The sequence below is a fragment of the Protopterus annectens genome, chromosome 4.part0 (assembly GCF_019279795.1).
Source record: "Protopterus annectens isolate FY-2018-M chromosome 4.part0, PAN1.0, whole genome shotgun sequence".
NCBI classification, from domain to species: domain Eukaryota; kingdom Metazoa; phylum Chordata; order Ceratodontiformes; family Protopteridae; genus Protopterus; species Protopterus annectens.
Genome location: NC_056733.1, coordinates 1,567,935,899 through 1,567,955,161, shown reverse-complemented (window position 1 = coordinate 1,567,955,161; position 19,263 = coordinate 1,567,935,899). Strand labels below are relative to the sequence as shown.

Here is a 19,263-nt window from a genome sequence, read left to right as displayed (position 1 = left end):
ACAGTTACAGTAAGAGCAGCTGAATAAAATATAAATACATTTTTTTTTTGTTAGTGGAGAGGGATGGAATAGAGCAAGATTAAGAGACTACAGGGGTTGTCCTTCCCAAATGCTCTCTCTGTACACAGTGGATAGAGCTGAAGAGATGGGACTGGTAGGAGTGTCTGAAATCAAAATATGATCTCACTGTACTCAGTTGATTGAGCAAATGAGATGGGCCCAGGGTGTTAAAACATAAATTTACCGGAGGGGCAGGCAATTCCAAAACCACCAAGATTAATACTACAACAAGAACAGGGCAGGGGGGTGGGAAACTAACTGCAGAGAGACCACAATATTCAATGAAACAAATAAATAAAATGCAATGCTATCTGTAACAGTGCAAGTGCAGAACAAAGTATACTTAACTCAGCTTGTACTTCAGTTGATTGCAGATAGATAGCAGCCAGCCAAACAGCTCAGATATTGAGCAGAAATAAACACACAGACATGTGACTAAAACTTATAAGTTTATTAAAAACAAATCCCACCAAAATAAACTGAAGCACTAAGAAAAATATATATACAATATATCAAAAAGAAATAATTTAAACCCAAAAATAATATTCATAATCAATATACAATATACCTAATTACTAACAAAAAACAAAATAGACATATCTGCTACCAATTATCATTTAAGCCAGGTCTATATAAAGCATACAGGTTAACTATCCATAACCATTCTTTCCTATTTAACAATTTGTGTTTGGAAGCTTCCGATAAACTCCCACCCCTCACAGAATCCAGCCCAACAAAATCAAAATGTGCCATAGAATGTATTAATTTATGCTTATATAGGACACTTTTCTCTCTCTTACAGTTAATATCACTTAAGTGGTTAGCTAAACTATTTTTAAACATTCTAGACATCTGGCCCACATAAAAGGCCCACATTGACCTACGGCCATGTATACCACCCACTCAGTATTACAGTTGATAAGTTGTCTAATGTTGAAAACCTTAGGGGTATTCACCAGCATAAATTATTTGCTTTTGGATATAATTTTGCAGTAAACACAGTTACCACAATAAGTGGAGGCAGTGATAACATTTCAAACATTATAACTTTCTCAGCCAGATGTACAATAGCAGTTAATGAATTGTTTATTATTGAGATGATTCATTCATCAGAAGTTCACTGTGGTGCTTTCCTTCTTTATGCACATCCATCTTTAAGTCCTGTCCTTATATCAAGGTACACAGTGCACCAATGATCTGTACCCACTTCACCTATGTCTTGTTAGGGTTAAAGGGATTAAATGATTCCCATTTTCCCTAACATAGAAGGGTGTCATAAGAAATGACTTCTTTTCTTGGACATGTTAACTATGAAACACCACAAAATGAAGTGCCTGTTTTCAGGGTCAACACAGATGTACTCTGATAAAATGACCTTCTGAATCACACTGATTTTCTTTAAGTATTTATATGTTAATCAGGTAAGTGAAGGGCAAGGGTAAATTGAACATATACATGGACAGTTGAGTGTAGCTAATCAAGTAGCATGTTTTTTTAGAATATAGGAGGATACCTGAGGACTTGGAGAAAACCCATGCAGCCATAGGGAGAACATGCAAAACTCTACACAGCCAGTAACTGAAGGCCAGCATTGAACCCAAAGGCAAAGACCATACTACTAAGCCACTTGGTACCCATTTTACAAGTGGTGCCACAGTTTTCAAGTGCAGACTGACAGTCAGGTACGAGGATTCAGAATGAAGCTCATTAGCATAGCTGGCCTTAGGCATAGGCCAACTAGGCGGCCGCCTAGGGCGCCGCTTTAGTAGCGGCACTTTTCCAGTATTTATTTGGTGTGGGTAGACCAGGATGGGGGCACTGAGTGGTGTGGTGGGGGCTGCCGTGGTGCCCTTTTGCCTAGGGCACCAGTTGACCTAAGGCCGCTCCTGCTCATTAGCAATGTTTTTGCCTACAGGCTCTATGCAAAACTGCCAGAGGACAACTTGACGTTCATGTACTGTGCCTTTCTTAATTTGATATTTTGAGTTTATAGGTAGTTACTAGGCATGTGGTTCAGGAGATCATTAAGAAGCATAGCCCAATTTCCCAATTGGCCCCGAGCACTGTCTGGTTAAAGGATTCACTCATTCACACTGTAAGCAAATAAAAGCTGAGTAACTCAAACCTTGCACTACAGGACGCAGCTCATTAGCAACTCATAGCCTTAATCCTCTGTGCTAAATGCCAAACAGGAAATTCTGTTTTAATTTCATCTCCCTTATTATCAGATAGCAGTTTGTATCCATTTAAATGTGTTCACATGTAATTACCAGATAAGCAATCAAGGAGACTATTCCAATTTCCCAAAAAGCCTCAGAGCACTGTTTGGTTACACAACCTCTTCAGAGCCACATGGTGGGCTGATGAAGGCTGAGGAAATCAAACTCTGGAGCACAACTTGCCAACAGGTCAAAGTTTCAGTTGTCTTCATTGCTAGATGCTCATCAGTGGCTTACAATGGCTTTGTTCTCTTATCCTAACCCCCAACATTGGTTTGCTACAGCGTCTAAAGTACAGACTTGCTCATCTTCATTCATTCTTTTACAAAGAAACAAACTAAGTCAAGTGGTTTAATTGTTTCACCATATCACCTAATGCTGAATATAAGCCTTTGCCAGTTTGAATCCACATGCGTCACAGTGCAATGAAGAGAATATTACTGGTGCAAAGCTATTAATACCACCACATGTGGCCACTGATAGCTGGTCCATGAATATAGTCATATAGCACAGCCAGCTATTTATTAGTTATTGTAGTTCAGAGAGAATTATGCCAGTCTCTAACTGAGAGTGATAGAAAACAGACTTTGCTACTGAAAGTGGTTAGGTGGTGGGTGAGCCTAGATGTTATAATTGTGTTTGGTAATGCAATCAGTAGTTAATCAGAATGCAGGTGAAGGGTGGCGAGCCTCTATCTTTACTTACTGGGTTATCAGGGTGATCATAGTGTGGTACCTGAGGGATAAACTTCCCTACAGATTCATAGGGTCATAGGTGAATACTAGGCTATCAGTTTGAAGACTGTTACATATCTAGCCAATAACCAGAGGTCAGAATCAAACTCTCTACCTTGCAGCATCCAGAGGACTGGCAGTCCTTACTCAGGGTATACTGCACAAACTGGCCTGTAAAAATGTAAGAACTGCATTATATGTGCATTCTGTAGCATGTGGCATGTCTGCTTTGATAAACTGTTTCCTGCTGCATAATGCACCTTTGTATAAGTGTCACATTTGGTGCACTGATTCTACTTTTGACTATCCACTAGGTGGGTTTTGCCAGGCTGGGGCACGCCTCTGCATTCAGCTTATAATTTACACCTCCCATGCTAATCCAGCGAGGGTTGGGTGAAGCAGGCTGTGAATTTGAACTCTAAGTCTGGCACTGGCAACTGTGGGATTTTAAAGCAGATACGTCATTTTCCATTTTTCAAAAAAAAAATTAACAAATCAGTTTTAATCATTATCTGTTGTATGGTTTCACTGCTGACATATTTCAAATAGCATAGTGTGCGTGTATAAACAACCACACTTTTTTGTTTTTTTTTTTCTCCCCATTTGTTATCATGACAGCTGTCCCAGTGCCCCATCTCCATGCTGGATCTGCCAACTATTCCATTTCCCTTGGACTAGCATCAAATTTAAAGCCAGGGTCAGTGTGAATGCTAAGTGAATCCTGGTGGTTGTGCTGTCCTACTATCTGCCAGGGAGTTTTTGCTACTTTTGGCCTACCCCATTCCTCCCTGATGTATGTGCTTGAATGTTGGCAAGGGGGTTTGCACTTGTCAGATCACACCATTTGGCTTCACACTTCTACATGGAGCCATTGTTGGCAAACTGCACCACCCCCTTAGCTGAAGCAAACTGCAACTGGTTTCCCAGCCTTTACCAGGAAGCTCTTATTGTTTTGCATGCCTGCAGGTATGTCACCCCCCCCCCCAAAAAAAAATGGATGAGCCCATCCTCCCTGCTGCTCTATCAGGCACCCAATAATAAAACCCGGGTTGACTGGGCTGTTGTCAGGCCTTTATCCCTGTATGCTAACAGAGCAGTACTAAACAGATAAATTGTGGTATACATATACAACCTTCAACATAAACATTTCTTTAAATCACTTCATGAATTTGATATCATTTCCATTCCTTACGTAGAGTTAATTATTTTCTTATAACCCCAAATGAAATGATTGCATTACTTTTGTGCAGTCTTGTTTACAATACCACAGACACCATGTTCATAATTTTTATGGAGAATCTATGGTCAAAACATACTGCATTTCAACAGCTACACAGTTTACAAGTGAACATTCAACACTACCAAACATGTTAAAAGTGTTAAGAATAATTATGAAAGTTAAACAACAGGGGGTGGCAGAAAATGTAATGAAAACATTTTGAGAATGTTATTTAGTTTTGCTTACTGAAGTGCTTTATGTTGAAATAATTTTGAACCATAATATACATTATACAAACACAGCAGGTTTAGCAATAATTTTATTTTATACAGTTTCCTGTCCCGCCTCCCTTGTGGGGCTACTGTCTCTAATGAACATTGTCTGATCTCATCCCAAGTTTGAACTTTTATTGGCCTTGAGCCACTTGCTTGGTTTATGCTAGCTAATCATTGTGTAGTAGCCAATGGAGGGGCATCTCTGGCAGCTGTTCTTGCAAGGGAGACCGGTAGTGCTTTAAGTAAGGTCTGCAGTGATGCAGTATCTCCCTTAAGTGCTGTTATGAAAGGAAAGGGACTGTATATTATCATATGTTTAGTCAATGTGGAGCCACTATTTTTCCGTAGAAACTAAGCTGTCACCAAATACACATCAAACTATTACAAAAAAAGACAGCCAATGGCTGAGAATGCAGTCAGTTCAGTTCATTTTATGGCTTCAACAGTTGTCATAATCATAAACTCAGATACATAAATCATCACAGTTTTAACTTTTCACTAATAACAAAAGAATAATTGCATACATATCTCCTCCCCTTTTCCTATACTTTAAATTCTAATGATTTCTTATTTTATGTCTGTTGTAAAATAAGCCAATGTCAGCTCTTTTACAGTAAAATGTATTATCTATATTTAACAAAACATTGCAGATTTTACTTTAATCACCAGTGACATGATGTTTCCAGATTGACTATATTTTGGAAAAAGGCTCTGATCTCAATGTATTTACCACACTCTATAGCAGTACATGCAATGAGTTTTCTTTTTTCCCTTCATGACAAAAAGAAAAGGCAGCTTTTCTATTGTTTGCTTCTTTTTACAAATATTACCATGATACAACTTAAATTTAAACTTTATATTAATTAATGCAAGTTTCCAATAGTTTATGTTTATATAATTTGTGTTGTTTGCATTTTTTATTCTTTGCATATAATTATTACAAAGAGACTATGCCTTCTGCATCTTTATGTATCATCCTTCCTTCTAAAAGGTTTAATTATATTTTTTAATCCTTGATAAATATGCTTTACTCACCGCAATATTTTGTATTCAGTATTTGCCAAGGATTTTGCCAACAATTACCTGATCTGAGTTTTGGAAGTAAATGCATAACAAAATATTCACTTATTTTTCTCCTGCAACACCTATTTAATTAAATTATCCTTATTTGCCTTATATGTTTGAACCAGCTGATGATGACCTTTAAATCCAAATTTATTTATTCCTTTAAAATGTTTAATTTCACTCTTAAACAAATTGTCAGAAAAGATTTTGGGAACCTTAGTAAGTACTTTAACATTTTATAAATGCTTTTCAATCGTTTTTTTCCCCTGCTTTTGTGCCAAAATCTCAGATCCAAATGGAATCAGGCTTAATGCTATTGCTCTCATTGTTTCCAACAAAGATCGCATGTAATCATCTACTCCATTGTCACACTTTATTTGTCTGTATGTTACCTTGTCAGTCCTTTTTTAATAAAATATTCACTTTGTTTGGTCCATATGGTATCCGATGTAGAAATCAGGCCCAGGTATTTATAGACCTTTATAGGGACTGTATTTTCCATTCTGTCATTTTTAATTTCTTTATTTCTTTCAATATTTATCTTTAACTCATACTCCATGACTATTTTTTAATTCATTTACCTGGCATTTAATTGCTGGAAGACTCAGAATTTATTAATAATCTAATCTACCCCATAACTCGTATTCTTATTTTTTTTTTTCTATTTTAGAATACCTTCCCTTTTCTGAGACACATTTTCTATAATTTCATTAAAATATAATATGAGGAGCTAGGAAGGGGTGAGAATATATTCCTGCTTCATGCCTCTGTTTGACAGAATCTAATCCATATATTCATATTTTGAGTTTTCTGTAGATATAACACTGCTACTATTGTATAGTTTTATAATAACATCCAATAATTCACCTAGATAACTTTCCCTTTTCATCATTTCCTAAAGCATTTTTTCTTATTAAGATTATTCATTTCTTGTTCCATGTCTATCATCTGGTCAAATAACTTTTGTTTCCTTAAATATATTTCTAAGTGACATGTTAGTAGATTGAATATGCTGCTCTTCAATTGAATTACCCTCTAAATATAGATGAAGCTATTTCAAGGAAGCAGTAAGGAATATAATTGGTCTATACATATTAGACCTATTATTTTCTCCCTTTTATGTATTAGAACTATGATGGCTTTCATCTTTGAGTTTAGAAAAAGTCCAAGGCACATCACATAAGTTGGAGCATAACATTTTCATCCATTCTTGTTTTGCCAATTTTAAGACTTTATTTTCTAATTTCTTCTGGTATTTGGTCATTATTATTCTTTAATTTCATTAAAACTTCAAATATTCTTCTTTCAGTGAATTTATCAGTTATCATCTTTCTCCTTCCTTTCAGAAAATTTAATTTCTAATCATTCATGTCTTCATTTTTAAAATTTTCTCTAAAGAATTCATATCACTATCTAGTGTTAATTAATCTGTCATCAGTCATTTTTATTTTCCTTGTGTCTTCCACCACTAACCTGTAAACTCTTTTTATTATATTTAGATATTATTACATCTGGTCTTTCTTGCCATTTATTTTTATAATATTTACATTTTGGCAAACATTAGGACTTCTTATCTTTAACTAGTACTTAATATGTGCCACAATTTTCTTTTTTTAAACTCTTACACAAAACAACTTTTTAATCCCCTCCTTTCACCTATTCTACATTTCAGGAGGTTTACTTTAATTTCTTGAATATTTTTTGGTAAATCTTTGAGTTGATGTTTGCAATTTCCTCTCTGTTGTGAACTTTGTTTATCACATATCTCACTAACTCTGCAGTATTATATATAAACTGTATTTCATATTTCCAGTTTGCATGTCTCCAATTAACTCTTACCAGTTTTCCATTTTTCTTTTTACATCTAGTTTAAAAATGATCACTTTCTGTTCTGATATGTACAATCAGATTAAAAAATTCTGTTAACTATTTTTGTAATATACAGTCGCCCCACAGTACCACCATTTCTTGAACAATAAATAACTACTGCAGCTTTCCAGTCTTTAAATCAATTGCAGATAATGAGATCATGTTTCTCTACAAATTTCAAAAACTATCTCCCTGATCTATATACTTTTTATATCTGTTTATTTCCTTTCCAAACATTTATACTATCTGCTGCATTTATGTCACACAAAAATATAACCTTTCCTTTGTTCTCCGTCACTTGTATTACATTATTGTCATCCTCCCTTTCCTTATTGGACAACTAACCTAATTTTGTTTAGGAGGTTTGTAAATATTTTAACAAATGTGTTCCATCATTAACAATTCTATTAATATATATTTTCTGCCTTTTTGATGAATTTTTTTTTAGTTAGTTAGTTGTATTTTGTTACTGGGAATGTCTCACTGGGTCATGTAAAACCCCTTTTCAGCAGAGAATTAGGAAGAATGTCTTTGACCTTGAAACTTTTGGTATCTAGTCATGATAGGACATGAATACAGTTTTCTTAAAAATGAATGTCTGTCACTTTTTATCTACCATGTATATTCTTATTCAGTTTTTATGTGTGACATGGTAAAACCTGTATAAAACTTTCACAAACTTGGTGATTTTAAAAGATTCTGCTATCTTTACTATATAAAAATCCAATTTATTATCATTAAGTTCACACAACTCTTTCTAGAAGTCTAAACATGCATTATATGTGTGCAATGGACATTTATTTGTTCAAAACACACACAAGTAGAAAGTGCTTATGTGCTCAGACATACATGTCTCAGCTTAAGTTAAAATGTAATCCATTTGTATTTAAACATTAATAAAAACTTAATTTCAGTGGTAGCACTATTCTTAACAGATTGATAAAAGTTTCATTTGACTATAAACAAAGATGCATTCCTTTCAATGATTCCACACTATTTTATTTCTGCAATTTAAACAATGTTGAATCAAATGTAGAATACTGTTTTTAGCATAGTCAGAGCAAATACTGTTCAACTTAATTTAATTTAATTTCTTTTCATGTACTGGGTCAGTTATTGCAGCCTTAAAGAATGATGGAGCTATAACAAATTTTCTTTAGAGGAGTATGTCTCTTAGTTCATATCTAACCAAGATGCCCCACACGATTATTAAAATGTGAAAATTTTTATCTGTTGCCATGGCACCCTCTGTTATCTAGTGAGACAGCTAGGCCCAAACAACCATTAATGCAGGACAGTCATGTATTAGCTAGGCCAAAACAATCATTAATGCAGGACAGTCATGTATTATGTCCAGTTTTCTTTTACTGTTACAGATTGTTCCTCTGCATTATCCCTTTGGTCTGTTTCAGCTGTTGCTGAGTGCTCCATTGTTCTATTCTCAAGATGCCTCAGTCACTCCATTTATATAGGCCACGTTTAATACTTTCTCAGCCACTTAATTGCACTGACTGCTGTACATTCTTCCACTGCTTTTGCTAATTCCTTCACTTGCCTGAACCAGATTGCAATGCATTCTATCTCAGTTAACTACCTCAGGCAAGTTACGTCACTGTCCTCTTCTACTTTTTCACCTCATGCTATTCCTTTAGTTTGTTCAACGTCTCTTAACTTTGCTGACTACTAAGAGGCTATCAGAAGTAATCACTACACTACAAAATGGAAGCTTGTAGCTAACCAACAAAAGAGGGCTAATGGCAGTGAGAGTTTAATAGTCTCGCCTAGCTATTTCACTATATGGTGCACAGCTTTAGCATGGCATACTTTATAAAAAATAAATGTTGTTTCTTCAGACTAATAAAATTTAAGCAACACAGCATTCCCTCTGTTGCCATGTTCTGCTTAATGGATGTAACATCACCAGACGTTCATTAACTTGCATTAATCATTGAAAATGCAATCATATTTCCTTTAGTTGTTTTTAAGAGACTGGATCTCTTCTTGGACTCTGATCACTGATATCAGATATAGAAGGGTAATCAGTATAGAGGCAGACTTTTAACAGGACATTAAACCAGTTGTCTCTGGTTGGTAAGTAGAAAAGCATTTTAGTGTACAGTTTTAAATTATTCATAGATTCATAGGTAGGTACTAGTCTATTGGCCCTAGGGCCTATATAAGCCTAGCCAAAAAGGTATCCTGGCTTTCGCCACCCAAGAAAATTATTTTCTTGTGCCCCTGTCGAGCACTGGATTAGTCCTGCTGGATCATATTTTTAATATTTATTTATGTTTTAGAGATAACCTTTACAGTTTCTGTTGTGTAGTAATATTAAACCACAGTTAAAAATTCCTCACTGTATCTCATCCCAGTGTAGTTTAATTAGTGAATAAAACATTTTCATTAAAACGTATTCTGAAGAACATGGAACCCCAGAGCAGTTGATTTTCATTTCCCAAATTCTCAAGAGAGTTAGCTTTCATTAGTCAACAACTGAAGGTATACACTTTAACATACAATATACTTACATTGTTACCCTTGAAAAAGTAAATATTGTGATCCCTTCTGTCATAAAATGCAGTATCAATTGGACTTGGAACACCAGGAAATCCATCAGTGATCAGTCGTGGGAATCTCTTGCCTTGTTGGTCTTCTGTGTCGGCTCTGTCATTATCTGGGTTATACTGCCAGTATTGTGTACCTTTAAAAGAAGCATAGAGAGAAAAATGTTCCAACTTGTACGCTGTTGTAAAGGTATTAATGAATACTCTGTGTTGACTGAACTTAAAGACAGATTTTTGTCAAAACATTATAGCACAAGTTATTATTAAAAGTAAAGTAATTTTGTAAAAAAAAAAGTAAAGGGAAGTCAAAAGAACTAAGTTATATCATTACAAATCTTGTCATTCCAGCATACTGCTTGAGTAAAGAACAGCTAATGATTAAAAAGCTTGACCTTGCAGATAAGGCTTTTATTCCATTTGTGTAAATAATAATTTAAAAATCTACAATTTTCTTTTATTTAAATCTAGGGCCAGGCTTATCAGTGGAACGGCAGGAAGAAAGTTGGTGAAAAATGTTTTCTGATTTTCACTATGGCTTTAGTTTTAGAAAACTCTGGTAGAGAGCATACATTTTTCATTATTAAGTCTAGCATAAATGCATCTTTCATCCTATTATGTGTGACAGACATAGTACCTGGATGTATAACTCCATCCAATATTCTCAAAATAAATGTAAGTTGACAAATGATATCCTCCAATGTTGTTGTTGACTTTCGGCTTTTCCCAGTTAGGGGTCGTCACAGTGGAACTCCGGTCCACTAATGATTGGCAGTAGATTTTGATGAACGCCGAGGTGCCAGCTCGACATTCAACCTTCAATGAAGGCACGCCCATTTATGCATGTCTTTCGAACGCCCACACAATACTAGTCAGTTACTTTTCTTTCCTTACAGTGTTTTTGTTCTCTGTTGCTTTCTCTGTGCATCGATATGTTATCATTTTTTTTCAGGTAGAAGTTGCAGCTTTTGTGGATGCACATGGTACTAGTATTTATTTATTTATTATTTATTTATTTAGTTAGTTTTGTGCACACCACATTCCCTTTTCCTGTGTTGATTACAAACTGCACTGCATTGCCCACAATTCTAGGGATTGTGCTGGTGTGTACTTCCATATTCCATCTCTCATCTACAGTACAAAAGCACTCCTTGACTGGTGTATGCTTTCCATGAGTCCCTTTGCTCTGGAGCTTTAACATCCAGTCATCCACTAGGTGGGATTCCTGCAATGGAACTGTATCAACACCCTCTCCCTGAAATAAGTGACATGATCATTCACTGCCATCCCTCTCTAGCTGAGTCGTGCAGTACATAGGCCTACCAGTAAAACTAGAATTATTAGGGATGTAGTTGGGGAAGACATTAATCGCTGGAGATGGCTTCAGTCTAAACATTTTCAATGTGAAGCTTACAAGTTACCTTCTAGCAGTATGAGATACACTAGTAGAAGTACTCAAAAAACATTACACTGTTACATTTTTATTTGTCATATTTTTTTTTTGCCTTTTCCCTTTTAAGAAATTATAGCAGGAGTATGGATCATGCCTATACACAGGGTGCGCCTTAGGTGAACTGGTGTCCAAGACAAAGGAGTCCATGGTGCCCCCCTTATATATCACCCAGTGCCTTTTTGGTCCCCCTATCCTGGATTATCCACACCATCCAAATCACTTGTTTCTTCTTTTTCTCACAGCTTGTCTTACTCTTCATTTTCCTGCATTCATTCATTCATTCATTCATTCATTCATTCATTCATTCATTCAGGCAAGGCTGCACTCTGATAATTGTGGAGGAAATAACTGCATTAAGTCAAGGGTCTGGGAGTGACTGGGCCCCCAAGAAGTCATGGGGGATCTAGATACACTGAGGTGCATTTGAAAGTTTTTTTAAACAACCATTTCAACCACTGATGACCTGAACAAAAGTCATGATTAAGGAAAGACATTCGGTGTTAGTCTTCAGCTCTCCTTTTTCTGCATCCTTTCAACACACCAAAACTAACCAAGACTACACTGTAATGACTACGGAAGAAATAATGAAATTATATTAAGGGTCTGGGGACCCCCCCACCCCAGAAGGCACCCTGCATCCTTTCAACACACCATAACTAACCAAGACTACACTGTAATGACTACGGAAGAAATAATGAAATTATATTAAGGGTCTGGGGACCCCTCCACCCCAGAAGGCACCCTGCATCCTTTCAACACACCATAACTAACCAAGACTACACTGTAATGACTACGGAAGAAATAATGAAATTATATTAAGGGTCTGGGGACCCCCCCACCCCAGAAGGCACGCTGCATCCTTTCAACACACCATAACTAACCAAGACTACACTGTAATGACTACGGAAGAAATAATGAAATTATATTAACGGTCTGGGGACCCCTCCACCCCAGAAGGCACCCTGCATCCTTTCAACACACCATAACTAACCAAGACTACACTGTAATGACTACGGAAGAAATAATGAAATTATATTAAGGGTCTGGGGACCCCTCCACCCCAGAAGGCACTCTGCATCCTTTCAACACACCATAACTAACCAAGACTACACTGTAATGACTATGGAAGAAATAATGAAATTATATTAAGGGTCTGGGGACCCCCCCACCCCAGAAGGCACCCTGCATCCTTTCAACACGCCATAACTAACCAAGACTACACTGTAATCACTATGGAAGAAATAATGAAATTATATTAAAGGTCTGGGGACCCCCCACCCCAGAAGGCATGGGGTTATAGGTGTTCTGACATGTATTTTAGAGCTTTTCTGCAACTTTTTGATATAATGATGGTTTGAACAAAATCATGCGTAAGGAAATACATTCAGTCTTTTTTATTCAGGGAAGGAATAACTCATATCTAAGGCTTAATGCTCAAAGCTGACAAATAAACTGAAATGACAAATGCTTGCAATGATACATAAATTATATCTGGCAACAGTACCTGCCACTCTACCCCCCCCCAAAAAAAAATATATATAATCACCTTCCATGTAATTAAGATACAGATGGTAACAGCCATATTTATTTATTTTATTTTATTTGACATTTGTTTACCAGGAAAGTCCGACTGGGTATGAATCCCATTTTCTGTGGCGGCCCAGGGGGAAAGTTCCACAGACATAATTCATTTAATAAACAAGATAATATTAACATACTAAGAACAATATAATGTAACAGTGGACTTGTACAGTAAAGAAAAGATAGGGAAAATCTTACAGAAAACGTGAATCAATATGCAAGATAAATATAGTCAAACCTGTGAACCATTCATTGAAATATTGAACATCAATAATAAAATACTGAACACCAAATATACGATACTATCAATAGTGGGATCTACCTGATAACACCGACAAGCGAAAACACCGACAATGAGATCACTGACACCACAAAACTGAAAGTTCAAAAACACAAAAGTTCACATGCCCGACAAACCATAATCCCAACAGTCAACAAAACAAATTCCTTTTCCGAAAAACACACACACAACACAAGTACACCAAAAACCTGACAAACCTACACTAAACCTTACATACACAACTATCTATGCATTAACCTTGACCCAAACCCTAACCCTAAGGTCTGTCACTATCGCACACTTACCTTACCTGCACCCTAACCCTAAAGTCTGTCACTATCGCACACTTACCTTACCTGCACCCTAACCCTAAAGTCCGTCACTATCACACACTTACCTTACTCGAACCCTAACCCTAAAGTCTGTCACTATCGCACACTTACCTTACCCGCACCCTAACCCTAAAGTCCATCAATATCGCACATTTACCTTACCCGCACCCTAACCCTAAAGTCCGTCACTCTAACACACTTACCTTACCCGCACCCTAACCCTAACCCTAAAGTCCGTCACTATTGCACACTTACCTTACCCGCACCCTAACTCTAAAGTCCATCACTATTGCACACTTACCTTACCCGCACCCTAACCCTAAAGTCCGTCAATATCACATACTTACCTTACCTGCACCCTAACCCTAAAGTCTGTCACTAACGCATACTTACCTTACCCGCACCCTAACCCTAAAGTCCATCACTATCCCATACTTACACAGTCATGCTTGTTTCGCATGTCGGTGTTTTCAGCGTCGGGATTTTGAACTGTCGATTATTTCCGCTGTCGGTCTTCCGATGTCAGTGTTCTTGTTATCGGCGTTTAGAGCTTGTGTTTTTCTCAGGCAGATCCCAATAGGGATAATGATGATAAAAATGTAAAAGATGGGTGAAAAGACTGAGATAAAAGTAAAAGTTATTACACATGGGGAGAAAGGAGCCATGGAAGAAGTGGTTGGCAATTTGGGAAATTACAGAAGAGGAAGTTGAGAGGAAAAGCAAGGGAAAGAAATTAAGGGTACTGTCAGCCTGGGACATGTACAGAGCCAAGAGGTGAGGAGGAATTTCTTTAAAGATTGTTTGAATATGTGATTACAAGGCATCACTCTAAGGTCGGTAGGAATACTGTTCCAGACTTTGGCTACTGAGTAGGATTATAGGCTTTGATGTATTCAAGTTACTGCTGTCATACATATATGGAGAATACCTCCTCAACCATACCCCAAAGGTCAGCCACCATCTGTGTACCTCTCTGATGTTAGATTGGAACAAAACTGAAAAATACAAATAGAATACAATATACTTCAGCCAGTTGATGTCAGACATATACAAAACAGCATGGTTCCTTACCCTCACCCAAAAGATAGCCCCTGTATATAAATGTGATGTTTAATTTTGAGGAAAGTAAAAAAATATATAATGATCACAGTAATATTTCTAATTTGTTACTCGTGGATAGTACCCTGCTCCTCTACAATCTATAGTTGCCCTCTATGCACACACCTCATGTTTGTAGGGAAACTAAAAGAAATAATGACCACACTCTACACATGATATAGTGGCCTGTGCACATCTCTGACATTTGGAAGGAAAATTAAGGAAATATTCATATTGTCTCCAGCTCCCCCTGGAAGTTACAATGGCTCTCTGTGCACACCTCTGAATAGGGCCAGTTTTAAACTGAATGGGGTTCAGATCAGAAGCCACTACTAAACCTGTGTCAAAATCAAGTTATACAGCTTTGTGTATGGGGCCTCTACCCCCCCCCCCTTCCCCCAGAATCTCTGAATGGTCTATGATGCCTTTTATGCCTTACTTTTTTGAGAGATGACTGTTTAAACTGAGCAAATGACAAGAGGGTCAGTTGCTTTCATTCAAATAATCCCCACCAAACAGTTATAGCCACTTTTGTGTACAATTCAGCTATCTGACTGTGATAAAAGAAGATGGTCATGTAATGCATTTGGACTTCTGAAAGCTGACTTCCACTGCTTGGAGATATTTGGTGGTGTGGTAGTAAGAAATTATTTGCATGTACCAGGCTACACAACGTGGTGTTAACAGCAACAATGAGTGGACATCATAGTGTTTACAGACAGTGGCAGAAGTGCAGGAGGAATTAGACGAGGAGCAGTTGAAAGAACTGGCTCTTGTAGTACCCTATGCAAGGCAAAGGCAATAAAATATGTAGTGGCACTGGTAAAGAGGTGGTGTCTGGTGCACAACTACAGGCCATGACATGGACAGCACAGAATAAAACTAATGCTTGCCGTATTATATACCCATCTGCCTCCATATGCATTACTACTTCTTCTGAGTATCACTGAAGTATGTACACCTTCTACCTTGATGGCAAACGGCATTAATACCTCCTACATGTACAGGAGGGCAGTCACTTATTTGATAGTTTGAATGCCATTATTTTTTTATCTTTTTTTTATTTTAATTAAAAGCTCTAGGACACCTGCATTGGTAAGGGTCTCACTTGTTGACTGGTTTCTGGTTACCTATCTTTGCTGATCTGCCTGTTAATGAGTTATGTGGCCAATCTCCTGAATCCTTAAGGTAAGATGCACTCTGGGAGGAGGAACTTTTGTGTTTGGTCTATAGTTCCTATATTTCTTTAAGTTTATCATGTCTAACCATTCCATAATGCCTCATGACACTTTCTGTTTTCAAGATGTCTTCAATACAAACCCTGCTGGTATGAATCCATACTACTTAAATCAACTATCTGTCATTGTGGTACTCATTTCTTAGGTTCATAGGTGTTTAGTAGGCTAATGACCACAAGGGCCTTTTTAAGCCTAGCCATGCATCCCGTATCTCTTGTAAGTTCTGGTACCCTTGGTAAGATTAAGCAGGGGCTTGGGAGGTGAAATATTTATAGGCTGCCTGTGTCCATTAGAGACACTGGTGCCAAACCATGGATGAATTTTGTGTTCTTCATCCAATTCCTGAAGATGCACTTGAATTGAGTTAGGGAAGAACTCTGCTTCACATTGGTGGGGATCCTATTCCAGAGAAGGGGTAGTCTCTGGGATACATACCTGTCTCTCCAGCAGGTCCTATTTATATCACAGGCAAGGTTTAAGTCTTTAGAATGAGTAATTCTGGTGCTGTTTGTTTTACAGATATGCAGGAGGTCCATCAGAGTCAGGTCTGACAATGCCTTTTGTATGCCAGGAATAGATATTCCCTCAACAGCCTGTAGGAGACAGAATACAGGGATAGGGCCTTGAGGTGGTCTGCATAGGACATGTTACTTATGCCCTGTATTCTTTTAGTGAGGATGCTTTGTGGACATTCCAGTTGTTGGATATGCCTTTTTAGGTACATGCCAAAGGGCCATTATACTCAATGATAGGTCTGATGAACACCAAATACAGTGGAACAATGACTTCTCTTGGCTGAGATGCATACCTTTGTTTATAAGTAGCACAACATAGAATGATTTCCTTGATGGTCAAAGGCTAGATTACTGTCTATATGTGTCCCCAAGTCCCTGACTACTGGGTCAACTCTTAGGGGTGTGTCATCAATAAGATAGTTACCAGGGGTGGATGACTTCCTGAAGGATAGTATTATGCATTTCTTGGCATTTAGTTTTAGTCCATGGCTCTGGCACCAGTTGTTTGTCTGTGTCAGCCCCTCCTGGAGAACATTTGTGTCAATGGGCGATTCAGTGTAATTAAATTAGGTTTAATATTTGCAGATGTAGCTAATAAGAACAATACATCTCTAACACTAATTATCTGAAATTTAGCTGAAAAATAATTGTACAAATCAATAAAATGTATACAAAACATCTTCATGTAAAATAAATATTGCCCTTAATCTGTCATCTCTAAGCAGTTACCATCATTTTTTGTCACAAATAATCTGATTTGATTTTTGTCGTGTTTGTTGAGGTTCCTAGCATTCATGTTGTTAAGCAGAACTGTTAAATGAAATCATACCTTTAAAAAAGTATTGGGCATCTTTATTCCAGGTCCATATATGGACACAGCCATCAATGTCTGAGCTGGGTATTCCACGCCAGCCAGTACTGATTAGGATGGGATCCCCATAACGGGTTCGGTTCCTTCTGTTTTCATACATCCAGTACCAGTTTGCTCTGAAGAAATAGGTGTTGAACCGATAGACAATATCTCCAGAAGATATCCTGTCCTTGCGAACCCAGTCAAACACTGTACTAAATGCACCTTCACAAACACCTACCAATACAAAAAACAAATGTTTTAATACTTCATGTCTTGCTAAGGTGTCATGTTCTAGGAGTTATGCATGTATACTTATCTTTACTACTAATAATGGTGCTTTTTGTACAGTAAACAACAAGACCCAACACAGTGTACAGAACCTGACAGCGCTGCGCATCTTAGACATTGCTGATTGGTATATTTTCTATACTGTAATGCCCACTCCTACCAATTACTTTCAGTGGTGGTCCATATTCTCACAGTTAGGAGGCAGGCTACATACATTATTCTTATATTCATGACTTTTTGCTAAGCTTTTTGTCTTCGGTAAGCAATATTCAGTCAGACCCAAAGAAATTGGAAGTCTTACTCTAAGAAGGCCGCCTTTTGTTTTTTTGCCATACTAAAACATTTTTCTTTCAACTTGTTTTTGCTGTATGGAACTTCCTTTCCACTGAAATAAGACACTTTAAAAATCTTTGTTTCAGATTTTCTACCCTAGCCTGTTTTTTTCATTTTAGGTATAATTACTTTTCACCTCTATAACTCTGGTATACATGGTTTCTTCCAATAAGCATTCTATCCTTTCCTGATGTTCTTATTTTCCTTGATCCAATTAATCTCTGCATTACTGCTCCTCTTTATCTATCACATTCCTTATTGTTATACTGATAAATTGCCCTCTTGATTCCAAACTACAGTTTTAAGTTACCTTACATCCTAAAGGTCATACTCTACTTTATTTTTGGGTTTCCATACCATTTTTCATGTAACTATTTTTGTTTTAGTTCTCATTATTGCATACACTTTTGTTTGCCTCTGACCCACATCATGGATGAAAAGGGACCTTAAAAAGGCCTACTTACTTGTTAACAAATGAAAAATATAAAGTAAAACTTAAATTAAGTATAAACAAGTGTGATGTTATTTTCATTTTCTTGTTTTATTTTAAAGTTTTGAAGTTGACTATTGAGCCTGTGTTGTATTTGTCTTATTCTGAATTTAATCTGTTAGCGGGATTATAACACCTTTGTTCCTTCAGCTCACATGTTAAAAGACCTTCAGGTTTCAATTTCAGATAGAATTACTGTTATTCCTTTTGCAGGTAACTGTGACAAATGATTTTAGAATTATTTATACAGAGCAGGAAACCACTCCTGTGGCATTGGGCGCCATAACAGCTCTGGGCTGGTGTTATTTACATAGTAACAAACACCTTGTTAGGCATTATTGCTTGCTTATCCTTCATCATATCTAAGGACACTACACTGTTATATCTACAGCTTGTGTCACTGTCATCCTTCCTCCCTAAACCACTTACTTTCCTTTTTACTTTCCTTACCACTCTTCTGTGATACCCTACTTATTTTAATACACCCTGCAGTTCCTCTTTAACATCCCCTTGCTCACTACCTTGATTTTCCTCTCCCACTCTTCTTTCATCCCCCTTCATATCGCATCCCTTTTGTATCTCTCTCTACACTGGCACCTTACAGCTTCTCTTTACGTCAATAATTCTACATCCTCTTACTCCACTTTCCCAAACCTTCCACTCATTCAGCCTATCATCTATTGCAACCTCTGCCACATCCAATGCATGATCCAACCACATTCTGTGTTGGCACCTCTGCTTATTTCCCTGGTGTTGCATCTCAAACATATTTTCTTACCTCGCTTCTTCTGCATACTGCT

At 37.1% G+C, this 19,263-nt stretch overlaps 1 protein-coding gene across 1 annotated transcript in view; it reads right to left on the bottom strand.

Annotated features, from left to right (window-relative positions):
- LOC122799944 (matrix metalloproteinase-21-like) overlaps positions 1-19,263 on the bottom strand; it is a 176,298-nt gene that overhangs the window by 22,617 nt on the left and 134,418 nt on the right. Inside the window, exons 5-6 of the mRNA XM_044069353.1 lie at positions 17,329-17,586; positions 9,970-10,142 (exon numbers count right to left, since the gene is read on the bottom strand). Of these exons, the coding sequence (XP_043925288.1) occupies positions 9,970-10,142; positions 17,329-17,586 (431 nt within the window). The remainder of the gene's footprint in view (positions 1-9,969; positions 10,143-17,328; positions 17,587-19,263) is intronic.